The sequence below is a fragment of the Oreochromis niloticus genome, linkage group LG16 (assembly GCF_001858045.2).
Source record: "Oreochromis niloticus isolate F11D_XX linkage group LG16, O_niloticus_UMD_NMBU, whole genome shotgun sequence".
Classification (NCBI taxonomy): domain Eukaryota; kingdom Metazoa; phylum Chordata; class Actinopteri; order Cichliformes; family Cichlidae; genus Oreochromis; species Oreochromis niloticus.
In genome coordinates, this window is record NC_031987.2 from 13991496 (window position 1) to 14019053 (window position 27558).

General features: G+C 40.5%; 1 protein-coding gene across 5 annotated transcripts in view; it reads left to right on the forward strand.

Moving 5' to 3' along the window:
• Positions 1 to 27558, forward strand: part of LOC100711931 (protein FAM126B) — a 45390-nt gene that overhangs the window by 6712 nt on the left and 11120 nt on the right. For 4 of the 5 annotated variants that reach the window (XM_025904144.1, XM_005453058.4, XM_005453061.4 and 1 more), the window contains exons 2-9: positions 8980 to 9065; positions 14429 to 14511; positions 16289 to 16390; positions 18163 to 18342; positions 21401 to 21481; positions 23390 to 23505; positions 26533 to 26628; positions 27370 to 27486. In XM_025904144.1, coding sequence (XP_025759929.1) covers positions 14461 to 14511; positions 16289 to 16390; positions 18163 to 18342; positions 21401 to 21481; positions 23390 to 23505; positions 26533 to 26628; positions 27370 to 27486 — 743 coding nt within the window. In that variant the 5' untranslated portion in view covers positions 8980 to 9065; positions 14429 to 14460. Of the gene's footprint in view, positions 1 to 2741; positions 2875 to 8979; positions 9066 to 14428; positions 14512 to 16288; positions 16391 to 18162; positions 18343 to 21400; positions 21482 to 23389; positions 23506 to 26532; positions 26629 to 27369; positions 27487 to 27558 lie in introns of those variants that run through there. The other variant, XM_025904145.1, reaches the window with a different exon arrangement.

The following is a 27558-nucleotide window of genomic DNA, read 5'->3' on the forward strand; positions in this document are numbered from 1 at the left end:
TAGGCCCTAAAGTAACTGAGCAAGAGAATGACCAGATCTTTGAGGCTAATGCTTATTAACTTGGCTACAGTCCCTTGCAGATTTCATAGAGCAGTGCCATGCGCAGCTGATGTAATTTCTTTGAGTCTGCTGCAGTGATATGAATGGAGCCAAAATGCGGTCCACATTGTTCTCAAACATACTGTATGACTGGGGTGGAAGGAAGTTCAGGGACTAAGTTCTCTGATCCAAATCCTCGGGTTGCGGTCTCAGCCTGTGGGCAGTCCAGTGGTCTTGGCATGTCATGAAAGCTCAGAGTTGCTCATTGTTAAAAAGACTGAGCGGCTTAAACAGCAGTAGAGCGCTTTCCTCTATTTCTCTAGAGTGACATTAAATGTATGACACACACACACGCCGGGAAAACACTGTCAGTAGTGGTATTAGTGGTCATGTGTCTTTATTTAAAATGTCAGGGAACTTGCGACTGAGAAAAGCACTCTCCTCCACCTCATGGCTCCTGTTTTACACTTGTAAATGCAATGCAGCACAGTAGGCATTTGTGTGGTGCAGAGTAATGTTAACACGTAGCTTGTGTTCATGCATTGGAGCATAGTGGTGCCTGGCCCTAAGCAGCTTTGCAAAGTAGCTTTGCAGTTATATCTGTCAATTAATAGATAACAGACAAAGATCTTCTTTGTAGTTAAATGTTAAAAATTATAAAAACTTGGCAATTCAACCATTATTATTATATTAAATGAGGCAGCCCCGATAGAGTCAAACTCTGCTGAGGAACATATCTGAGTTATTACTGGCAATGTGACCATGCCTCCCAATAGGATACCCCAGAATGTGGTTTATATGCGTTTTCCAGGTCTATAAAACACATGCAGACTGACTGGGCAAAAGCCCACAGACCTGGTAGAGTCAAGATCCCTACTCTCTTTTGCAGATGATGTGGTTCTGTTCACGTCATTGAATGGTGACCTCTAGCTTGCACTGAAGCAGTTTGCTTCTGAGTGTGAAGTGGGTGGGCCACAAGTGGAGGAACTCAATTATTTTTTCTGGTCTTTTTCACAAGACCCAGAAGTACTTGACACAAATGTCTCAGGAAGATGCATGAGGGAGATTGACAGATTAGGACAGTCTGCAGTGTTGTGGTGAAGAGGGAGCTGTGGGTGGTGGACTTGAGCTTCCTGCAAACCTTATCTGGAATCTGCTTTGGAGATGTGATGTGGAGCTCGGTTATTTAGAAGTGGCTTTAAGATAGTCTCCTTGGCAGGGATGGGCTGCACTTGCTTGCTGCTTTTTTTTTTTTTTTTTTTTTTTTTTTTTTTAAATCACTTCGTGGGAGTGTCATTTGGACCCTTTGCACTTGTGTATGTGCAGTGTGTCAAAACAGTGACATGTCAACTTTTATTTCATTTAGGGATGAGGACAAAGTTGCACAGAGCAAAATGTAATCTGTGGGTCAGATGATAACCAAGGCTGTGTAGCTCTGGCCCAACACTCTTTTTACTGTGCTGTGTGCAGACATTGGCCTAGTGAGATGGTTTGTGCAGAACGCTTTTCCTTAGATGTTACAGTGGAACTCACCAGTGTTGGTCAAACCCAGGTGCCATTTTATGGCATGGTGAATACAATAACTCAAGAACGAAGTCACTTAGGACTTTCAAATTGATGCCATAGATGCAGGTACTAAAAATCTTGGACGAGTTTGAATATCAGTGACCTTGAACTCAAGGTCAAGCGCAGGGGTCAACTTTTCTGAAAATCATCTAAGATTTTCAAATTTATACCATAGGTGCATCTACAAGGACACTGTGGGATAGCACTAGTGGCCATCAGTATTTGTTTATTTTTGTTAAACAGGTGATGTCTCTGGTATATCTATAATTTCCTCACTTGTCTCCGTGTCTCTGTGTGTAGTAAAATTGTTTCTGATATCCCAAGAAGGTACATATTTTATTTATGATAAAATAAACAGTACCACTCCGCTTACTACACAGGAAATGTCCCTACATTATAGTGGAATTTACTTAAAAAGAGGCAATAGCTGTGTAAAAATGATGTTCACTCAAACTCACTGTAGATTATTCACTATAAAGAAACAAACTGAACGGACTCTATGGAGAACCCAGCTCTTGTCAGACTGCACCTGTTTATCCTGTGTCTGGATATGTGTACACACAACATTTGCATTGAAAACATTTGTGTGTCTCAGTTTGGTGAGCACAGGATGGGGGCAGGATGCCGTTGGCAGTCACCTGTGTTATTGTGTGTTGTGGTTCACCCTGTCTAATTGGTGGAACCTCTGTGTGTGTGTGTGTACGTGTACGTGTGCGTGCCTGCGTGCGTATGTGTGTGGATGCACAGGCCCATCCCAACACGTCTGGCCCTGCAGCTGCAGCAGAGCTAATTTTAGCCCAGGATGTGCGTACGCCTCAGTTCCCCTTTGCCTGGCCTATGAGAGATGAGGGGAGAGGATGAGGGAGAAATGGCAGCCAATTTTTCACTTTCGCTACCTCTCCTATTATTCACACCTGTATTTTCTTTCTTTCTATTAATATCTGCCTGCTATATATATTTCATCTGCCAAAGAAATAGGTAGTTGTGTCTCTGTCCACGTGTCCAAGGGGTAGCGGTATTGATTTGCACAGGAGCACATTGATCTTTTAGTCATTGTTGCCTGCTTGTTAGTGACCTTTACTCACCAAAATGTCCTTTTGGTCAGTTAGTGTCCTGCAGAGGCGTGTGTTTACCTGTCTGCCTCTCTCTCTTCAAACTGTATGCGACTATCATTCTGTGCAGACTGGGGAAAAAGAGCTTTTTTGTTTTTTGTTTTTTTTAACTATAAATAAACTTATTCCGTTTCTGAGTGGACAGCCTACTCTGCAGGTGAGTGGCAGGTTGGAGTTACAGTGGGGAGAGGCACAGGGAGATTATAGCAGATTGCTCCACCATAGTCAGGTATTAGAGTTAATCCACCTACCCAGGGAAAATGTCTGGATAAAGTCTGCGATAATAATGAGCAACAACGAGGAACATTTTAGTCATCTGGTAGCGTCAGTGATTTGAATTTTGCTGCATGTTAATGGGCAAGATTGTGACTGATCATTCTCTTTGCACAATATTAGTACAAAAATAGCCTAACTTGAAACACGTAGTACATTGACGACCTAAAAATAGGCAAAACAGTTCTTATGGATCATTGTATCCAGTCCGTCTATCTTAAGGGAAGTTATCTCTATGGAAAAATACTCCCTGTACCGTCTTCTCTGAGATGTGTGTAAATGTGTAGTCTAAACCTGCTATTAAGCCTCTCTAGACTACCTTTACAAAACTATATAATGGTACTAGAGTATAATTGGAGTTGATTGGATAATATCTGTTTGTACTGATGGTCGAAACATAGACTGTATTTGACTCTGGGTTCTGACTTTCTTGCTAAACAGATTTTTAAAACAAAGGAAATGTACACAACAGAGATCATTAAACGGTCGCTGGTAATGATGTAATTTGTTGTGGTCATAGCGAGCAAACTTGAAGGCGAAAGGATGGCGTTAGAAGGGCGCCAAACTGTGCAGGGAGAGACAGCTTGCTCAGGTTCAATAATTCATGGCTGACTGAGCTAAGCTGACCTTGAAACGTCCCCAGTGTTGGACTGTTGAAACCTGGCCCAGCTCATTTAGGGCAGAGAAGTTGAAACAAATACTCATATGTGTGCAGCCTCTGTTTAGGGATTTTTTTTTTCCTGTCCCCCATTTTTTTGGGATGTAGTCACTATTTCTCACATTGCATTTATGACTTTGGTTCACATGTGTTCTTGACTTTGTTTTGTAACAAGTTTTACTTCACTTTTAGGCTGAGGAGAGGTGTGGTTTTTTTTGTTTTGTTTGTTTGTTTTTTTTATATGAAGAAAAGAAATGCACCCTCGCCATGAGAAATAAGTTTTAGTGTCATAAAGTGAAGTAGGTAATGCAAAAAACTCAATTACACCTACTGTTTCAAGAGTATCAAGAATTTGATTAGATTAGATTACAACAGAGTGAAAGCAAACAGTAATCCTAATTTGCTCTTGTCTGATAACTTACCTGTGTAAATATTAAAATGGCAAACAGCCTGTAAGCATGAGCTCGCCTCCTTTACCATATTTCCCATAGATACATTTGCATGTGCATGACCAAAGGTGTTTTAAAAACGAATCATTATTAAATAATACCATTTGGAAATTTCTCCTCTTTGTGACAGATAAATCATTGAGCAGTAGTATTAGCTGCCTCTTAAGTGAGTCTCTCATCCACCATATCGACTCTAACATCTTAGCCTACAGCTGGGAATTAGTCTTTGTTCTGCTTTGCTCTTGATGGGTTCAGTGTACCAAAGGAGTTCCCTACCTGCTGTGGCTAGAGTGATCCTGTGGCTCACAGATTTCCACAGCAGAATAAAGACTATTAACTCCAGCTGCAGTTCAACAAGCTGTAGCTGAAGTCTGACTTTCAGATGAGATCCTCTCTGGAGAAGCAGCTGCTTGATATCAAAGTCTGCCATAATTGTGGGAGTGAGCCAGCTTAAGCCCAACTGTAATCCAAATAGCTGCCAAAGTTGGAGCAAGGGGAGTTGCCCACTTGTAGGTTGATGGTGGCATAATCAAAATGTTAATGACTCACCAAAAATACTTGGAAGGCTGTTGGTATTTGGTGTTTGGAAACATCGTGGGTGTTTATCAGTTTTGATTACAGCTGCTGGCTCATATTAAGTTGAAATGCTGGTGGTGCAGATGAAAGAAACTACCGGTGTGATCACAAACCACTTGTCACAGTGTCTGCAGAACATGTCGACTTACATTTTTGCCAGAGTGTTAGAACTTTGCAAGTTCTACTTAAAGGTACTGCACCCAGTTTTCACACTGCTGGCTAACGCTACTCCAACATTTGCATCTGTTGTGAAAACATTTCTGTTTCTCCTTTTTGTTGCAGATGGTTCTAAAGTCTGTTTTGAACCCTCACTTTCCAAAATATGTTTGTTGCATGTGGTGAAAGCTAAATTTGTAGCACATCTAGCTTGACTTGGTTATGATTGTTTTTTTGTTTTTGTTTTTTTTTTAATTCCAAAAAAGTTTAAAATTCTTTCCTTGGCATGCTCATTGAAAAGGTCTGATTGGGTCTGTTCATGACCGCTCGTCAACAGGGATTCATTCAGCAGCAAAAACAACAAAGCTGCCATCACTTGCTTGAAAAATTGGAAACTGTGTCTCCAAAAAGTCCAAGCTCACAGTTGATTAGTTTATCTTTGTTTACACAAACAAGCATAGTTTGTTTCTGCTGTTGATTATAACCAGGACAGAATAACTGTAAAGCTCTTGAGTGCTGATGTTGTCTCCCCTGCTCCAAGTGCAGCAGATGTAAAGAGTGGCTCTCTGTATTTTGTGTGGCTTTAACCTTGCGTTTGTTGACATTGGTTTAATAAGTCTCTCAGTCACGGAAACCTGTGTGATTCATCTGTCTGTAGTGAATGACGACTATTGTACACACAGCTGCTAAGGCGTCAAGTTCCTAAGGTTGTGTGTTTTTTCATGTCATGCATTGTCGCCCATGTGTCTCCTGTTATTTTACTGACACAATCATCGGTTGTACAGTATATTGCCCATCTATTTAACAGTAAAACTCAAGTTTAAAGGGTTTAAGTATTAACACAGTAAGATAAACACAGATGGCACACATAACATTACTTAATGTCATAAACGTGTTTGTCCATTAGGGTTGAACACGTCTCACTGTTGCATCTGTTAGCCGTGTATGTCCATGCAGCCAGTACAGGAGAGGAGGCAGCTCATGGCACACGCAGCAGCCTTGACCCAACATTTAAGATTATAATTTTATGTTGTTTTTGGATTTTACCAGCTTGACAGATTTTAAGATGGTTTTATCATTTGAAAGCTTAGCCTATGGGCACAGTGCTTAGACTCAAAGAGATTCCAGGTTTCCAGGTCTGTAGCACTGTGCAATCTGATGACTGTGGTGAACCCTGCGTGACTCCTTCCACATGCTAAAATGATGAAGGACTCCTTGCAGCTTCTGAGTTAGGGTAATAGGGGTAATGTATGTTGTTGAATTACAAGGCTGCACAACTTAAAACTGTGGTTTGGGGGGTTTGTTAGTTATATGAGAGTGAAGACTTCCACATGGCAGCTTTGCTCTCCAGTACTTAATGTCAGCCATGCCTGAATTAATTTTTTTTTAACTTTCCATTGAATCACTTAGGGTCTGCCTAACTGAAACTAGGGAGGTCTTAACACACATTATAGCTTGTAGTTTTGATCAAATAAAAGTTCAAATAAAATGTTGACTTTTATTTGCCTCACTGCAAATTTACAGTGGAGCGTGTCGTGTGTTAACTGCTCTGTCTTGGAACAAAGTGCACAAATTACTTAGTGTAGTCTAATAGGTTGGTTAGTTGGCTTTGTTTTAGCTGTATGCACTGTTTAGCAGAGTGTTGAGCACTGGAATTGTGACACAAGATTGGAAATGTTGTAAACAGGATGGGTTGGCACACTACTGATCCCTTATAAGCCCCGCCACAGGACAATGAGCAGGTCTTGCATAGAGGAAGAGCATTCCTTCAAGGAAAGTTTGCCTATTGTCATTGGTCAGGACCTCATTAGGTGCATGACATATTTAGCCAACAGTGACTGTTGGGCTGGCTGCAGTGCACAGTTTACACGCAAATACAGGGATGGGATGGTTTGAGACGGGAGGAATCACAAAAGTAAGTGTCAGCTAATTTTCTGTTGTTGTAATCAGTTGGTTTAAAAGTTTGAAAGTTTGAAAACCAGATTAATGCCTTGGGCTTATGTCATGTTCTTCAAATATTTCCTGAGCAGCTTGTGTGTTGGGTAGGGCCTGATAAAGTCCATTCATATTAATGAAAAAACAATTTACGTATCATAGACCCACCCTGGGATTGAAGATACTGTGTTTTATACCATATAGAGTCAGTGAGACACAGTGATCACATTTAATGGGAACTGTTCTAACTTCTGTTTCTCAAGAACTAATGATAAAATCTTTCAAACCTTATCTTTATATAATACGTTTCTGTCCTTGTACATGTAATCCATTTAGGTCACAGATTTTGTTTGTATTCTATTATTCAGTCCTTGTCCCTCTCTTTGATCTATTCACTCAACCCGGAGCCGCTGTTACCCTCAGATTTGATGAGTCATACAGAATGAATATACTCGATCTGGTGACGGAAAATAAACACCTTCTTTAGAGCTTACAATAGGTGGAGAGGGTACACACATCATCCCAGACAGATGGGACTGCCTTGGCTCTTAGTGATGAATTGCTAATGTAAGACTCGGTCAGATAAACACAAGGCTGTGTACGAAATACTTAACAGCAAATGGATCGCTCGGTGATGTGGCTCTTTCTGCTTCTCAGGGATCTGCAGAGGCCTTTTTGTGTGTCACTAAACAATGATTTATTCTGTCAAATTCAGTGAAATGTTATGGGTGTGGATCCTCAGGATGCATTTTTAGCAGGCGAGGACAACAAGTTGACCAGCTGACTGTTGCTATGCAACAATAAGAGCTTGAAAATTTCCTTGTGCCGTGACTCAAAATAACCTTCAAAAGTACTGGAGAAAAATGCACACGGGTTTCCATTATGACACAGAAATGATTTTGCTTGTTGGTAATGCATCTCTCCGTAGTAGAAATGTTTCTCACGATTGCTGTGTGTCTTTTAGTGAACTGTTGTAGCAACTATCCCCTGGTTTCCGTATCGTCAGCTGCTTTGTCCATTGTCATGACTGCATAGCTCTCACTTGAGTCATTTGCTGTTTGCTGTTGCTCATTTTGGAGTTTATTTGCAGTTATTACAAAGCATCAATCTTTAGAGCAGAAAAGATAAGTTGATGACTCAGTTTGCTGACATTTTTTTGGACAAAATGGGTGTTTAAAGTCGACTCCTTGTGGATGTGCTTTTTTGTTTTCAGATGTCATAGATCAGTCATAGACCAAACAGGCAATACACTGGGAAAACAATTGAGATGTTGATGCAAATTAATTGTTAATTGCATCTTATTTTTTTGCCATAGATAGTATAAAGGCCGTTGTAACCAAGGCGACCCTAGGTAGTTACGGATTAGGCATTTTGAAGCCATTAGTGTTTTGGTCAGCACCGTGGGCCATTTTGGAACTGTTTACATGTTACCATTTTTTTAACAAAAGGCTAATTATTGCTAGACAGCAGATTAATAAATACAAAAATTTAACTCCTCAAAACTTCAGCAAAAACATCTTGTACAGTTTATGTAAGGCAGTGGGCCATATTATTTGTAAGATAATCTCATTAAAGTGCTGCAACCGCACAAAGTGATGATAAACTATGACAAAGTGGTCATGCCTCTGACCCCAGTGTCCAAGAAGAGTTTTAAAATAAAGATTCACTCACTGTCAGGTTGTTATAAAGGTGTTTATTATCCATAGAGACTAAGCCTCTCTTTGTACCAGGCTGTAAACATGCTTTTCAATTCTCTAAAGTTAACATGACAGTCTGTGGGGATTGTCTCTCTCTCTTGGAGCCAGCCTCAAGTGGCCATTAGATTAACTGCAGTATGATATACTTGTGCCTTGTCTCCATTATTTTCAGCCCTGCAAGGTTGCTGACATTTCAGAAATTTCCATTCCTACATTGATTTATTTTGTGTCACCCCAAGTTACTTGCTTGACTGACTTGCAGTTGCTTATACTGCATCGTCTGTGTGGATGTCAGTTTCAAATGAGGATTGCACTAATGTTTAAATTTTTTAAATTCTAGCCAATGCCAGCAGAGATGGGTCAAACACATTTATGAAATCTCTGGGAAAATTACGGATAGACACTGTTCAGCATCATCGACGACAGTAATTTTAAACAGTACGACTGTAGTTAAATGTCTTGAGGATGATTCTCCTGTGATAGTGATTGATGGGTCTCTTCTTTTCTTGTTGTTGCAGGTGACACCTCAGTGAGTGACAGATGTGTGACACTGTGGAGAACCATTTGCATCTCCCAGTGGAGATTTGAGTTCTGGGACACTGAGGTAAGTGCATGGATGTATAGTGCATTATGTTGTTTACATTGTTTGTAGTGTTCATATTCATGACAGTCTTGCTTGTTGCTCATTTCTTGATCATCTTCTGCTTATTTTCTTTGAAAACCATTTTAACATTGCGGTGCTAAGCACATACGAAGGAGAACAAATGATGGCACACATCTTGTTGCGTCATATCCAACCTCTGACTTACAGCGATATAATCTAAATTATGTTTGCGATTGTTTGGGAATATTTACCAGTGGCTGAAAAGGACTTGACGATTGTTCCCATGGTAACTGACAAGCTTGCCTCAGCGACTCTGCGATGGTTTGACAAGCCGGAGGAAACAAATGAGTCAGCCTTTCATAAAGAGCCGAACGAGCTGACTAAAAGAGAGCCTTTCAATTCACAGACTCGGATTTAAGAAGTGCGCACACACACCAGCATCTCACACACACACACACACACACACACACACACACACACACACACACACACACACACACACACACACACAAAAAAAATTCCACCAGTTCATCTCATCATCTGCTCAGCTCCTGCAGCCCTGCAGCAAATCAGATATCTTTCTCCTTTGAGCCTGTTTTGTAACATTGTAAAGCTTATCTGCAGCACCCTGAGATTTGTGCATTAAAGTTTAGCCTCTGGATGTGGATGTTCTGCTTCTACACGTCTGTCTGCAGTTCATTTTTAAAATAAAGACTGAAAGGTACAGTTGGAGGAAGACAAGCTGTAAGCTGGAAAAACTCTTTGACCAGTGTGAAAACAAATGATATCTCTATTAAAAAGTAGCCAGAGGAAACTTTATTTAAATAGTTTTTTGTCAACAAAAGTCACATGATTGGGAATGATCTGTAACCTGAGAGACAGCCTCACTGTCTCTCAGGTTACAGACAAGTTACAGACAGGTTACAGGCAGTGAAGTAATTAAGTATTGCATAAAAACATTTGAATTAAGGAGAGTTGATTACAGATCATTTGCTTTCTTAGCATTGATTAATGCTATCAAGGTCAGTCCATAGAAAATCCACTTGTGCATCTAACCTGACCCACTTATTTAATTTTTCTCAAAGGGCCATGTGAGAAACTGAGACTACTGTGGAAGACTGCACCAATAATCTAAACTCAATTCTGCAAAGTGTTTGTTTATTTCTTTATAAGCCTATTGGTGGGACCCTCCAAAACATGTGAGCCCTTGGGAAAATTAATTGCCCATTCTTACTTTGTTAAACTTAACCATCAATTGGTGCTCTCTTTGCAGTTTGTTTCTAAATTACCTGATTAGCTTGTGAAAATTTTCTTTTGGCACAAGTTGTTCCTTGTACCCAATTTACTAAACTTTAAAGGGAACATCCTATTCCTTGTGATTAGTGTCAGTGGTTCTCATCCGCAGCTCTATTGATCCCGAGACCCTCTGTGTGAACCTTCACATTTTAAGTACATTAGTACAGCAACAACTAATTCAGGACCTAGAGATTCATCAGTGTCCACACTGGTGTTTAGATGTTCTATATAACGGTTTTTCTTTCTGTTTCACAGCAATAAGCCACATTTCTGGCTGTTAAAGTGTGACTAAAACTCTGTTCTGTGTTATCAGAAAAGTAAAAGTATGAAGATGAGCTTGGTATCAAAATGTAGATTAAAAAAGAGCAGCTCAACTGAGAGCTTTTCCACATTTGATTCATTTTATCCAGCTATTGGTGTCTGTATCTGTTGGCAGGAAGAACACAGAGTTTTGTCTTTTACTTATATTTTATTTAAACTGTGCAGAATGGTCTAAATTTAAAAAAAAAAAAAAGCATGTACATTCAAAATGGCCTCAGAGTTTGTGCCCATTTTCTGGCCTGTAAGGATTAGAGTTTAACGAATAAGATTAAACAGGGGTTTCACAGCAGTATGGCTTACTGTCAGTGTGAGCAGTGGGACTGTGCACATGCAGTTTTACAATGTTTCAGGCTTACAAGATAAAAGCAGTTTTTTGCTAAATCTGGTGTGTCTGACAAAGTCATTTTTATGCATATTTCCAATTTTGCCCACACGCAGCTGTTGAATCTAAAGAGTACTGTGTGCCGTAACTGCCTGCATAATCTCTGTTTTTATGAACTTTTTCAGTTCTGTTAACTTGCACATTTTAGAGTGTTATCTCAGTACACTGACCCAGATGCAGCTGTAATGAGTTTATTTGCAACTCTCTGCTATCACATGTCGCATTCTGTGGGGGCACGTTTTTGTGACAAGGCAGGAGCAGGAGACCGAGCGATTGAGAGTGTGGTCAGCACCATAAACGTGTAAAAATGGAGACGGCAATGGTGTCACTTAATGTGTTACTATGTTGGAGTGTGTTAGTGTTTTGGGTATATTTACATTGGCCAGAAGTGACCATATTTAGACCACATGACACATTTAAACGTATCTATCAGCACGTGAACGGAAACCACACCTTAACCAAAACTGAGGCACAAACCTGTTGCATGGGCTGAAATATGTCTCCATTCTAATGCTGTAAAAGACTCCAGGGGTCCAGTTCACTGGCCACGAATTAACTGGGGAAAAGCCAAGCAAATGCTGAATGCTGACAAATAAATAAACCTCTATATTGTTAGGAAAGGAGAAAATCTTTGTGTGAAGCTGTAAACATGCTTTTTAATGCTAAAGTCAGCCATCTGAACCGGGGAATCTAATGATATTTATTGACTTTCAGTGCCATCCTCAAGTGGCAACTAGAGGACCATTTATGGAAATGCCATAAACTGATAAAACAGCTCATTGTGAAACACTTGAGCTGTGCCTGGATTTATCAATTCCCTAGAAGGTGGTATCTCTTGATGAAATGTGTCTAAGCATGCACAATTATTATGTTGCTGTATCTTAATGAGCAAACTGACTGATGCCTAAAATGTTTAGTGTAGAAATGAGAACCGGGTCAAACCATAATCAGCTTTCACTGTTTAGTGTAGGTGACTGAAGTATACCTCCTTTCACTGGTGCAGTTCCAATGCTTAATATAGAATCTGCATTTTTGTGCCAGTAAGAGGCATAACACCGCAAAATTGCTGGCCCCACAGCTAGAATCACTGACATAAGTCGCTTTGGGAGTGACTGCTGTGAGAAATTCACAGATAATTCACAGATGCAGTACAGATTCTTCCCAGCATGATTTTCCTCCTCATTTAAATTTTGCCAATTTCCACTGAGCACCTTTCGGTTTTTACTCCCACAGAAATGTGGGTTCGTTTTCAAAAGACACCAGGGCAAAACAGACGGGGCTCTGGCACCAGAGGTTGGTGGATGGAGACGTCAGGGAGTTTTTAGAAAGGTTCAGTGTCCTTGAAGTATCAAGATCATTAAAGAAGACTCAGAGGTTTTTCCTAGGAAAAGCACTGGACTGAGCTGATGTTATGTTAAATGTTGAGTCATATTCTCAGAAAATCTGACCACAGCTCAGCCAGTAAATAGGTTTTACAAGACCCAATAAGCAATGTGAATTTTGTTTTTAGTTTTAAAAAAAAGTCTTTCTGCCAAAATACAATTAAAGAGCCATTAAAGTGAATGTGGGCGTGAAAGAGCACAGCATCTTTAAGTTAATGTTACAGTGTATCTTTGGGTTGTGAGAGTAGCCAGGCTAATTGTCGTTCTTGTTAAACAATAATTCTTCTAAGTAGCTTTCCTAAAGGTTAGTGATGGTATATTAATCCTGGTAGTCTTTGGTGAAGGGCGTTGGTGTCAAATCATAAGAGAGGATGGCCTTGATTTAAGCTGCAGAGTGCATCTGCTGTTACATAAGCATTGTTTATTTCTGTCACTGTGGCAGCTTGGCACACTGGGTCCATGCAACATCACCTTCAGTGTGTATCCAAACTGTCACTGTCACTGCCTGTGACTGTTCACCACCTCTCACTCAGCCAATCTACGCGCACACACAGAGACACGGACAGTTTCTCTCCCTTGCTGAGACACACGTCTCGTTCATAGCAAATCTTTTCACGGGATAAATAATGAGAATATATTTTCCATGGGGTGAGGTCTGCTGGAGAAATGGCTTTGCACCGTTTGCTGAAGTTAATTTTAGCTGCTGGAAATGGAGAAGAGAACCAAGGATAACTGTGCGGCTGAAGCCGAAGATGTTATCCCATTACTCGTTTCTCTTTATGAATTACAAGCTAGAAAATGTCCTGTTTGTGAATGTTAAAAACCCTCGCCTCGTCATTTTTAACCACCATATCGTTCTGCTCTGTGACGTTACAAATATATGAAAGCAGGCATAAGCTCGGTGATCTATGATGTGAATTGTAAAGCGAAAGCTCAAATGAATTCCTGTGGTGGTTCATGTTTGCAGTGACAGGTACAGGCTCCGAGCTGACTTGTTATATAACACTGTGATGAGAATAAGAACAGCATGCTGCTGATTTTATATGTTGCCGCTCGTGTTGGCTGGAACTGATGTGCACTTAACATCACTGTGTTTTATGTTTGATTGTTTATTTCAAAACCCATGGGATTTAATGTTGTCTTTCAGAATGATTTTTTTTTTGCTGTTGCTGGGTTATAAACACAGGCCAAGGTAAATTGTTTCTGGGGTACTGCCTTTGCACTGTACAGAGTTTTTCCTCCATATAAAATCAAATCTTGGTACACACCAGAGAGGTTTTGACCTGACACCAAAGGAAACTCACCAGTGTGTAGTACACAGCTAGGTTAGTGAGTTGGTGAGCTATGCCGAGCTTAAATGAAGAGTTCTGTGTCATTAAAGTATCTCTCTTTTTATCTGGCTGATTTAGGTTACACTGAAGATATAACCTGGTTAGAAGCTGGTTATGTGGTAACACTCGCAGAAAAAAAAGTACATTCATTTTCTAGTGAAAAATACAAATGTCCTATTAAATACATATGAACATGAGTTGCCTGAAAGAGCTTTTGTTTTTGACCTTCATTATCACTGAAAAATCTAAATCTAAATGTTTGCTGTTATCGAGAAACAGATGGGACTTTGTTTAAGGAAGCCCAAAAAACACCAAGCACAGCGTTTACTAAGCCTGGTTTTTGTTGGGCTTAGTCAAAGCTTGGACATTTTCATACTTATGTGGAGTACATACACTTACCTGCCTGTTCTGTATTTGATATCTTTGTGAAGTTTTGTTGTGTTGTGTTTATTGCCTTAAGACATTGTAGACTACATATTTATTTTTTTATGTCATCTTCTGTAGTAAGCACCTTGAGGTTATGTGTAATGAAAGGTTCCTTGTTAATAAAATTGACATTGACATTGCTGTCTTCATTCTCTTCCTGTGTTTTCCTTTCTCCCTTCCCATTACTGTACCCACCACCTTCCTCTGCCTCTGTTTGTCCATCAGGCAGCCAAAGGGGGGGGGTGTCTCTGAGGAAGATGCTGGGCTCAGAACGCAGTGTTGTCGAAGAATGGCTCTCAGAATTCAAGGTAAAGGCCCTCCTTTGCGCTACTCTCATTCATGAGTCATGACTATGAAATATACTCCTGGAGGCTATTTTTTTCTCTCTTTTTTTCCAGAGAAACTGCATACTGTGTGTGTAACAGCTGTGGCGAAGAGTGTTGAGTGTAAAAACTGTGCATCTGTCATCTTGTTAACATTTCAGTCCTTTGTAAATTCTAATTAAATGTAGTGAATGCTAGCAAGAACTGTGGCCAGCTTAGGTCAACTCAGGCCTATCATCAGCTGTGTTTAATCAGCGTAACCTCTCTGTACTACACAAAATGTACTGTGCATAGTTTGTTCTTTGAACTCACAAGCAAAATAGCTGCTTATATTTGCTTCCACATGTTTTCACATAAATTATTATTTTTGGTTTTTTTGGATGCATATAAATTATGGGATTATTCAGCTTTCAGTAATTGGTTAGCTTTCATATAAGAACAGTGCAAGAGCTGCTGTTCCAGCCTCATGTCCTCATGTTCTTTTAAATGCTAATAGATACTGAAAGCAATTTCACATATTCATTAGTGATGAAGTGCTAACAATAGTTTTTCTGTGTTTGCAGTTTCTCAATGTATTGCACAGTGCCACTTGTCACTTCCAGTATAGATTTAAGCTCAGCTGCGTTGATAGCTATTAGTGACAAAAGGCTAATATTATCTCAACAATTGATTTTTTTTTTTTTTTTTAACAATACAAATAGCAAATCTAAAAGGCTAAAGGCTACAATAGCAGGCTAGCAAGCGTCTCATTAATTTTCTCATTCATATTCTTGTAATGAAAAAATTGCTTTAAAAAATATCACAGTGGCATGCAAAATATACACAAATGACCCCACTCAGTAAAATTTGGGTTAAGACGGTTTGGCTAATAGGCAATGCAAATGATTTTGGGGGGGGGAATGTTGGTATTTTTCGTGTTTCAGTTGAAGTAGTTAGTTGAATGTAATTAATTAATAATAAATGTTGCTTTACTCTTGGTGTGCCAAACTAATTAAAAAAATATATGTTTGTTTCACTTTTCTTTCTCATTTTTTGAAGAAGGAATAGGTTCCTTTAAGCAGTGTGGTTTGTACAGTGCATAAAACCGTTATGACACGGCCACAAAGTTTCTGTCACCTTAGCAATCATAAATCTGACGCAAAAGTCTGTTCAGCACATTTGCAAAACAGTGCAAAGGTGATGACGAGCTAAAAAGAAGGAAATAATGTGCAGTACACTAAGAGGGATGGAAAAAGACAGCAGAAAACTAGAGAAAGGAGGAAAGATGAGAATAGAATGGTATGACTCATGGTGGTGCAGACCAGGCACATTGTGTTCTGCCCTCAAAATGATCATACTCTCACGCTGAGAGGCTATAGCTGCCGTCTGTCATCTGCAGACAAAACACGATCTTGACCATTTGAAGGATTTCACCCCAGGATGTTCTGAGGATGTCAGACATCATCAATCTGTTAGGTTCAGAGTTATTTTGTCAAAAAAGCTATAGTTTCCTAAAAGTTTCTTTTTTACTTTACCTACCGCATTGACTTCCCCAGTCAATGAGTTTGACAATCTTTTCAAGTCTTTTTTGATGCTTCCTCTTTAATCAAGGGACTTCTTACATGTCACAGCATACTGACACACTGTCAAGTCACTGTGTGCTGTGAAACAATTGAATACAGGATGCAGAATTACACACAGTCTTTACTTGTTCTCTAGTTTTGTGGCTAGACGTAGAAGTTGTTTGCACCACTCAACAGTCCTCTGTGTCTCCTTGCTTTAGTCCTTACCAGAAACCCACATCCCCAGCTACGCCGGCAGCCTTCATCTAAAGAAGTCCTTGGTCCCAGCTCTCTACAGAGTCATCCAGGACCCCAACAACGAGGTAATACACAGGGGACACGCACATGCAGACGGATGGTTTTTAGCTCAAGGAAATGTGCTGCTTGTGACTCATGATGTTGTCTCTGTTGGCACTGAGCAAAAAAACTGACACACAGGCGTGTCTGCAGGGCGTACATGCATACCACAACACACTCTGCTGTTGTGTATGATGGACGGCACAGCGGCGGTGCCGTCCGCGTTACCTGTGAGAGGGTACACTGTGTTCCTTGTATGCACACACACATGCAGTGCTTTGCCTAACAAACTAAAGCGTCCGCAGCCAAAGCTGGAAAAGACACATGCTTAGTCACTGCAGTGCAGAAGCACCTCAACATCTTTTTCTTACTAAGCAGATGTTTCCTGCACCTGCACAGCTAGACCGGTGTTTTGTACTTTAAAAGGACCTAATGACACAGTTTCTAAGCAAAGGCCTGAGGCACTCAATGAGAGAGGACTTTAATTTGACTCTAATGACACACTTTGTGCCTCCAGTTCTTTCTGGCCCCGTTTTCACCTCGATTTCATGGTCGAATTTGAGTGTCAAGCAACTAGGGATCTAACTTCCATTAGTGCTGTCAGTCTGGTTGCACAATCCCATTAATGATGACACAAGTGATTGAGGAGTGCACACATGTCTGTGTGTGTGAGATAAAGTAGGGGCGAGAGCGCGTGTAATGTGTGCTTGAGTTTTGCATTTTTTTGTTGCTGTTGTTTTTTGTTGTCAAGCTGAGGACATGAAGGGCAAATGCCTTGCCAAGTTCATTAGTGCTTTGCCGCCTTTTTCCCCAGTCAGCCGTAGTACAACACACTTACACAGTCGTGCTGTGTGGGCATTCACTCACACTGACCCCTGGACTGTATAAACGCTGTGGCTCAGCTGGCCTCCCCTGAGACTACATCTGCCGAGGCTTTCGTTGTAGTGAATTATCCCCTCTGCTTCTATGCATCTTGCACTATCAACTGGAAGCAAGACGCTCCCTCCATCTGTCCATTCTGTCGTGTTACATTCATGATGGCGTTTCGTTCATGTTTTGAAACGAGAGCTATGTGAGTCCATTTCTGCAGGCTATTAAAAAGGCTGCTGCTGAGGCTAATGGGAGGTAATAGTTTATAGCAGTCATCCTGAACCTATTGTTCTTTTCTATTAACTTAGACATACATTTCCATGAATTTAATTATCTTAAAGTGGGCCTATTATGCTCATTTTTAACTCCATAGGTCTTTATATCTTATACCAGGCATTGGTGCATCCCAGCAGTTCATTCTTTCTCTGAAACGAGCTGTTTTAGCTCCTCTCCTTTTAAAGCTACCCTCCCTTGAAGCTAGCTTTTATCTTACTGGCTGTTCCTCGCAGACAGAAGGTTTGAACAGCAGGTGGAGAAGGATACTGTCTCTCATCAACATTATACAGAGCCAGGGGAAGAATCTACCTCATTGTTGAAACTTTGGCTATGCTTAATATGAGCATCCACCAGCTTAAAAATACACCCCTGTATAACAAAAATAAAGAAGACCATCTTAGATGTTCTATAAACTGTTTTTGTTATGTGTTAACAGTATTAATGACAGCTTTTATTGGTTTTTATGATATTGAGGTTAAATATAAATGAATTGAACACTTTATATGCAGAAAAATACAGTTCAGTTTCCATATTTAGTTTTGTTTACTGCCTTATTGGGAGAACCTAACAAGCATGGTGTAAATTCCAGTAAGGTGTCAGACCTCGTGTTAATTTGTTAATTTGCATTTTCTTGTTTCCATCTGTGATCCAGCTCTTGGAGCCTGTGTGCCACCAGCTGTTCGAGCTCTATCGGAGCTCCGAAGACCGCTTGCGACGCTTCACCCTGCAGTTCCTGCCCGAGCTGGTGTGGGTTTATCTGCGCATCACTGCCAGCAGGGATCGCCAGAGCAATGGCTGCATCGAGGCCCTGCTTCTGGGCATCTATAACTTGGTAGGTGTTGACCTTTCTGGGTCTGGTTACAGTAGCATGACCCAACTCGCACAAAAAAAAAAAGAACTTAAACACCCTATTAAATAAGTATCATTCGCTTCTTAGTGCTGGACAATAGAGCATGCCCTTTACACTGATTATGTGCAAAATTTAGCATGAGGTGTTATAGACACACTGACTGTGAGAATTTACTTCATAAAGTATGACGTCAGATGCAGGGACTCTGCTCTGAAACAGTCCCTGACAGCAGCAGATCGATGGTCTTGTTACTGGCTGAGCCTTAAACATGACCTTGTGGATAACCAGGTCCACTTTAAAGTGTTGCAGTGCATACCAGTAGAGTTCCTGCAATCAGCCGTAAAGTAACTTGAACAGAGGTTTCAATTTTATTTTATTTTTTAGCAGGTAATGCTAATATATTTGCAAATTGTTAAAAGTTAAATACAATTTAGCCTTAAAGGGCTTTTTAAAAACAGAAATGTTGAAATGCTGCCTGGATCATTAATTCAACAAATCCATGTGGAATCCCGACAGAAAAAACAAACAAGCAACGACTATTCAAATCTTCACAGTGAAACCACCAAATCTGATTTGACTGTCAAAATTCAGAATCGGGGACAGACTCATTCTGAAGTATGGAGCAAGGGTGGCTGCAGTGTCCAGTTTCACACTGTTAAACCCTTCACATGATCTGTCAACTGCTTACCCTGCAAGCATAACCAGTATCTTCACCACACCATGCATGAATCTGGATTGTAATAGTTTGTAGTGGTGAGAACATCAACATGTTGTCTTCCAGGTGTTCCTTTTTCACATTTTGTTTTGTGAAGATATCAAATATCAGTCTCACAGTAGTCAAAAATTCATTGATCCAGATTTAAGGATTCAAGTAATCCTCCTAACCCATAACCTCATTGGCAGATGTTAATTTGTGAGGTGTGACTAGACTGCTATAGGGTTATATGGATGAATATAGGTCGTTGCATTACATATTTTGACCTTTTACAATTCTTAAGATACATTTAAATGGATAAGAATGTGGAAAAATGCGTTCTTTTAAATGGAAATCACGGGTGCTTTAGACCTAATACAAGTGAAACATTGTTAAGGTCGAACATCTGTTGACTTGAAAGACGACCTACAGGGAAAACCCTGGATAATGGGACGAGCGCAGATAGATTGCATCACCAGGAAACACCCCTGGGGAAATGTGCTAAGAGCTTGAGATATCAATAGAAAGAGCTCCATGACAGCCAGCAGAGCTAAGGGTATATCCATGCATAATTCATCCCTCAGTCTATACCACTCACCACACACACACGCACGCATAGGTACATACTGCTCGTGCTCATTGACATCTTGCCTGTCTTCAGCGTTGACTTCTCCCTGATAAACAGCCTCTGCTTTCAGCAGTCGCCGCAGATATTCAGAGATGTACTGTTAGCCAGTGAAGGGCAGACCAAGGCATGAATCAACAACAAATTCAAGGAGAAGTGCAGATAAGAAAGACTGAGTCTGAAAAACCAGAATTAGCTCACCACTTTGATTAGTGTAAGGGGGATGGGGGAGAGATAAAACTGAAACAAGATAACCCAGTTGTCTCAACTTTACTCGTTCTGTTAACAGTGTCCGTCATGCTCACATGTAATAGCCACTTGAGTCCTATTGAGCTGCTCATAATTGAATTTCAGGGTAAATCTGGGAAATAAGAAATTTTCACAAATGTTCTCATGTACATCTGTAAATGTTTGTTTTTTTCCTCTTTTTAATAAATATCAGGAATACAGATAATCAGGTATTACTTGTAGAAATGGCATCATTTTCAGGGAAGCTTTAATCTTTGTGTTACCCATCGCAGTGTGAAATTGGAATTGAGTTGCGCCGGTTCTGGCAGCGACATTTAATCTGCCACACTCAATAGCGTGTACCAGCAGAGTAGACGAACACCAGGCTTAACCGTGTGCATGATAGGCGGTTCTACAACAGTACTGATAAATGTTTGGACCTTAACCACCACAGAGGAAAAATAAATCACATTTACAAGCTTAATATACACTTACCAGCATCTTCTTTAAGTACACATGTTCAGTTGCCTACAAATATCTAATCAGCCAATCACATGGCAGCTTTTGGGCATGTAGAAATGATCAAGATGACCTGCTCAAATTCAAACCGAGCATCAGGATGTGGAACAATGTGATTTAAGTGACCCTGAATGTGACACCTTTGACGTTTTTGATGTCATGTGGCTGGTCTGAGTATTGCCTAAACAGCTGGGATTTTCCCACACAACCATCAGGGTTTACATGCTCTGAAAAAGAGAAACTATGCAGTGAGCGGCATTGTAGATTGCTTCAAAATGACATGAAAGCAACACAAACTCAAATAACCACTCATTAAAAGAAAGGTATGCAGAGAAGCATCTCTGAACATGCAACATGTTGAACATTGAAACAGATGGACTGCAACAGCAGACGATCACAAACAGGTGTCCATTCTGTCTCCACTAAGAATGGACTAAAGCTACAATTCACCAAAACTGGACATTAGAAGACTGGAAAAATGTTGCCAGGTCTGAGAAGTCTTGATTTCTGCTGCAACATTCAGACGGTAGGGCCAGAGTTTAGGGTAAACGACATGAAAAGCAGGGATCCACCTACCTTGTATTAAGGCTGCTGGTGGTGTAATAGAGTGGAAGATATTTTTCTCGGCACAGTTTGGACCTTGTTGGCTTTCCTGACTATTGCTGCTGACATTGTCCATCTCTTTATGACCACAGTGTACCCATCTTCTTATGGGTGCTTCCAGCAGGATACCACACTATGCCACAAAGCTCAAGCTATTTCTAACTGTGTACAAGGCTATTCTTAGTGGTTTTCAAACTTTATTTGGTGTACCTAATTCTGTAGCTGATTTTTAAAAAAAAAAAAAAAAAAAAAAAAAAAAGGTTATGGATGTCTCACAGAGCAGGCCCACCTCACAGTTTCAGAACCATTGTTTCAAATGCAAACCTGCATTCCTTCAGTAACACAACTTCTCTGTTTCTTTGGGTTTGCAGGAAATCGTGGACAAAGATGGCAACAGCAAGCTCCTCTCCTTCACTATTCCATCTCTCTCCAAACCATCGATATATCACGAGGTAAGCCTCTCTTCTTCACTGCAGCTCTGCAAGTTGCAGAAGGACTTACTTAAATGGCTATTTAGAAGGTGGCAGCTCAACATCCCAGCACTGCAGGTCTTTTTTTCATTAACATCACCTTGAGGGGTTAGCTGTCTTTATGTGTTAGTCCCTCTCTGCCAGATCTGTGTCTTTCAAAAATCTAATAAGAAAAGATTTAACAATCTATGTACATGTCGATTTCTTTGATTTTAAAATTAGAGCATTTCAACTTTCATTCATTTTGTGTTTGAGTCGCTTTTAGTCGCTGTCGCGGTCACGCTGGCTTTGTGCAAACTCTGACCTGTCTGCTACAACAGACACAGTATTGACTGTTGCTTTGACCTGGAATTCCATTAGCAAGAGGTTTTAAAGGACATACCGACTGTTTACTGGCGGCTCATTGCCAGATTTTAGAGCCTTTTTTACTGCCCATAGCACAGAGTGACAGCCCTCAGTAGGTGCTTGTCTCTGAGTTGTGCGTGTGAGTGTTGATGAGACTTCAGTGTGTAGCATGTGCTGAGGGCGATTTATTGCTGTAATTATAAGCTTGAAAGGCTCTATCCTCCATGCTGAGAGAGTGAAGAAAGCATGGAGGCTGGAGGAGAGGGAGTGTGTGTGAGAGAGTATGTGTGAGTGAGTCACAACAAGCTTCCTCAGCTATAGTACGGCTCTGCACGTCACGTGGCCTTATCCCTTGGCCTCCAGCATTAGCATACACTCCGCTCACTCGCTTTTTGTTTTTTCTCAGCGCCACTGCCTCGCCTTCTCTGCTCAGTGTCACACGAGATACCTAGGACAGAATATCAATTCAATTTAGAGGTGACTTTTGCTCTGCACACCATCAGAATAAAATGGCCTTGTGACACATCCTCACTTGAACATAGTGAGAGAGGCCACACACTCGGTCGTTACCTCTTCCTCTTTTTATTTCAACATGAAGATTTAAGATGACTTTGTTTGTTAACCTGAATACCTTAGCTTGTGTCTCTGGAATGACACAGTGCAGGATGGCGAAATATACCTTGATTATTCAGTTTATCCTCCGTGCTTATGGTAACCTAGAGATATCAGAAACGACCTGTAACACGGCAAGGATTAAAATAGGAAGTTGAAATTGTCAGACCATATAGTAGTCACATTGCTGAGGACATAAAACGATCCTTAAGGCCACGTGACATGCTAATTCATGTTGTGTAATTGAGGGTGAAAGCTTTGGGTTTTGGTCAGCGAAACGACACAGCAGATCCACACAGCAAATCCTGCTGTGTCTTGTCTTATGATCAGTATGATGACAAGATCATGAATGCACAAGTGCTCTGTTTATAGAATCATTTTTTTCTCCACAATATTGCAGGATTTTTGGTGCCCTTCAGAGCTTTTAGCTAGAGAAAATTTAAAAAAAACATTCTTTTTGAACGAGTTTTGTTGATTTGCTCTATTAAAGTATAGAAGACGTATGTATTTAATGAAATGGTCAAATAAGGAGTCATTGGCTTTACTGAATGTTCAGTAGTCATGCTTAGTCATGCTTTCTGTCATGATATGTATGAACTAATACATGAACAAATTTAACTCGAATGATAATTTTTGTAAACACTTTATTTTTATTATACAAAAGAAAGTAAGAGAATGAAACAAAACAACAAAAATTACGACATCAAGCCATGAAGAAGCTGGATTACTTCGTCTCTACAGTCCCCACAGTTTGTTATTGTGACATGTAAACATAGTCTGGTTCTTCCATTTTTCTCAACACGTTTCCTCACAAAGTCTCGTTATAGTTTTCCATTTAACCAAAGAAAAGGGCCAAATGAATGAGTCGAGATCATTTACTGTCATAAAGGTACCACAGCTGGGAAATGTTTAATGAACTGTTTTTCTTTATAGCCTTCTAGCCTGGGGTCAATGGCACTGACAGAGGGAGCGCTCTGTCAACATGACCTGATCAGAGTGGTGTACAGCGGCCTCCATCCTCAGAGAGAGACCTTCACTGCGCAGAACAGGTACTGATTTAGATTTAGATTAGATGTTTAGCTGTAGTTTATACACACTGAGATCCTTGTTTGTTCAGTTGGGGGCAGTGGCAGTGGTGGAGGTCTTTCAAGGTGCAACTCGCCATACTGAATCAAACTTTGGCTAATTCATTTTCATTTTTCAAAAAAATCCAACTTTTTTTATTGTATACCATCTGTAAAACCTTTTTAAGATGATCAGATCGTAAGCCTTGACGCTCGCCCGGCCTCCTCTGGCCAGACTTGGCAGGTCTGAAAGCTTTTTTGGCTCTAAAATCCTGTATGCTGCTATGGTTGAATAATGATCTTTGCATAGAAATGAAGCAATAGAATGACCAGATGTACATAAACGCCCTCGACATATACAGTGGTGTGAAAAAGTGTTTGCCCCCTTCCCAATTTTTCATATGAACCACCTTTTTAAGGTCATGCCACAGTATCTCATTCGGATTCAGGTCAGAACTTTGATTAGGCTACTCCAAAGTCTTCATTTTGTTTTTCTTAAGCCATTCAGAGGTGGACTTGCTCGTGTGTTTTGGATCATTGTCCTGCTGCACAATCGAACTAATGGCCAGACATTCTCCTTAAGGATGTTTTCTTAGATTGCAAAATTCATGGTTCCATTTACCACAGCAAGTCTTTCAAGTCCTGAGACAGCAAAACAGCCCCAGACCATCACACTACCACTACCATGTTTTACTTGTTGGTATGACGTTCCTTTTCTGAAATGCCAGATGTAATGGGACACACACCTTCCAAAAAGTTCAGCTTTTGTCTTGTCAGTCCACAGAGTATTTTCCCAAAAGTCTTGGGGATCATTAAGATGTTTCTTGTCAAAAGTGAGACAAGCTTTTGTGTTCTTTTTGGTCAGCAGCGGTTTTCAATCAAATTTATCAATCAAATTTTATTTATATAGCACATTTTAAAGACCGAAGTACACCAAAGTGCTTTCCAGTAAAATCATGATACAGATAAAAATCACAATATAAAATATAAATTACAGATATAAATAAAATAAATAGAATATAAAATAATTACATAATCTAAATGCAAAGCCAGATGTAAATTACCCTAATTAGCCTTGAATGCCAGGTTAAACAAATACGTTTTTAGACGTGATTTAAAAGACTGAATGGAATCTGGTGCGCGAATATGAAGAGGAAGAGTATTCCATAACCTGGGTGCGGCAACGGCAAAGGCACGGTCTCCTCTGGTCTTCAGCCGAGACCTAGGTTGCACTAAGAGCAGTTGGCCCCGATGATCTTAGTGCTTTTTTGTCCTGTCCTGTCCTGTCCAGTTTCTTTCTTATTGTTGAATCGTGAACTCTGAGCTTAACTGAATCATCAATGCACACTTGGAGTAATTTTGGTCGGGCAGGGGAAGGAAGGGGGCTAACATTTTGTCACACCACCATAGCAGATAATGTAGGGGCAGCACAGATAACACTCATCATCTTTAGTGTTTTCCAGAGCAGGGTGGCCCCCCGGTTAACATAAACATAGAGCATCATAAATATACTGAATGGTTTTCAGCAGGACCAAGCCTCTTAGCTTATCTGGAAATCCATTTGTTGAGTTGGGCATGAGATAGTGTTTATGAGAAGAAGGCTCAAAGCTCCTGAGAGGTGCCAGCTCAGTGCTACTGATGATCTAGCACTAAGCAATTTACATCCACCTTGCACACAGACTCAGTTAGGCCACTTAAATTCAAGGGCCTCCTCATTGTCCTTCCTCAATATGCACTTAAGGAAATAAAGTATGCTATATGGAAGCTGAAGGCTAATAATAACAAAGGGAGAGTTCTGTATCGATTCCATTTGAGTACCACCAACTTTTTTCTCTCGCTCTCTCTCTCTCTTTTTTTTTAAAACAACTATCAAACAGTCGCCTCAACTCCATCACAGCTTTTGTCACTAACACAGAGGGTCACGGATGAGCCGTTGTCATGGAAATTTTTTGTATTAAATAATTCACAGTTTCTGTGTTGTTGTTTGGGGTGGTCCTCTATAAAGGTTGGTGGTTCGATCCCCTGTCTGCTCCAGTCTGCGTGCCAATCATCCTTGGGCTCCAAGTTGCTCATATGAATATGTGTGAAAGTTGGATTGAAAGCACTTCCATTTAAGAAAAAAAAAGTGCCCATATGAATGAATGAAAGAGGCAAGTTGTATGAAAGTGCTTTGAGTGGTCAATTACAGTAGAAAAGCTATATATGCTAGAACTGGTCCATTTGTCACACTTACATGTGGGCCTGATCAGCCTTTGCCATAACTTCTAGCTGAGCACTTTCCCCCACAGAACTTATGCTAGAGTTGCTTTTCAGTGACTTCATTAGTAATTTGTACATATACTACCCAAATCTCACCTGTGTGTTCTACAGCTCCCCCCTCTTTAGTTTTATGCAAGGGAGCGCATGACTCCTAGTGATGTAAATTTTGCCATCACTGGGTGAAGCGAGGCTTTGTGTCTGACAGTTGTTTGTGTCCATGTTGCTCTACATTAAAATGGACCCTCTACTCATGTGTCCTCCAGGAGAGACTATTTGTACACAGCTGTCCGTGCTTGTGCCCAGAAGCTAGTATAATTCTGGCCCCTCTCTGTCAAAGCTTCTGAGTTGCGTAGGTTTGCCAAATATTTTAACAATAATCCCTTTACTGGGTGAACCCACAGCAACAAGTATGCTATCCACTATGAGTTCAAGATGACTTAAATCTTTAGTGTTTAGATTCTGCATCATTGATAAGAAGTCTGTGGAGAGCTTAAGGGCGATTACTGCAGTATATAAGGCTATGCATCTACAAACGGCACACTGGCTGACAATGCACAAAAGTGCTTAGGCAGGCAGACTGTTTAACACTTCATAGAGCTGATAAATTGCTTGAACCACGCTGCATAATTGTTCTCAGTGAAAGTGTCATACTTTAAAGGTATGATATTGATTAAAAGTGATATTTCCTTTTTTCCCAACTTTTTTTTTGACTAAGTTGATTAGACTCCATTAACAGTGTGTTTTTGGTTGCAGGTTTGAGGTGCTGTGTTTCCTCATGCTCTGCTACAACTCTGCTGTGGTCTACATGCCCCTTTCTTCCTATCAGTCGATCTGTAGGATGAGCTCACGGTAAGAAAAACACAAACGCGTGTATCTTTTGTTTTGCCCTTTCTCCACCCAAGTAATAAACAGCCTCTGCAGTTACACATTTTTGTATTACCTGCTTTCCAGAAATTAGGATTAAAACACGTCATAGGCTGTGTAGCTATATCTCAGTGCAGACTGCCGTCTTTGCAGGAGGATTTGATAAATGCAATTTTATTAGAAATGAGTCGATCAGACTGTGCTTTTGGCCAATCAAAAACCTAACTGCTGGATACCTGTCTCCATCTGTCTATTTTGGAAACACTGAGACGCCCTAAGGAGAAAAGATCAATGTGGAATTTACAATATGACACTCCTCTAGTGGAGCTCGATGATTATTCCACCGCAGCATGTAGACGATTCAGGATATGAATCGCTGCCGACTGTGACCGAGCAGACAGACAACGCCTGAAGCATGCTCAGTCTAGTCTAGACAGATGGCAAACTGTGACTGTAAAGACTTCAGAGCACAAGAACAGCACTCACTCTTTCAGTTTAGCCTCACAGTAAAGACGTGAGCGCCCTGCTGACTGACCTTGCCTAACCTTCTACGAGTCTCAAGAAGTTAAGATTTTGTTCCCCTTGCTCAGTGTTTGATGTGTTTCCTCAGGAAGTGTCTGATGTTTCCTTTAGTTGTTCTTCCCATTTAGCCTCATCTTATCTGATGTGTGCTTTCCACAGAGGTTAAAGGGATTTTGTTTAACCAGTAAAAATCTCTATTCACAGGTTGTGTGTATGCGGCTTCCCGCGGCAGCAGCAGAAGCTTTGGAGGGAACCTTGCAACCGAGTGCTGTTGGACCCTGAGTTCATGGTGCAGATGCTGACTGCAGTGTATCATGCCATGTAAGCATCTTTAAAGCAGGAAAAGTGTTTCAGTTTTTGCTTATTTATTTTATGGGTGTTTTTTTGGCAGTT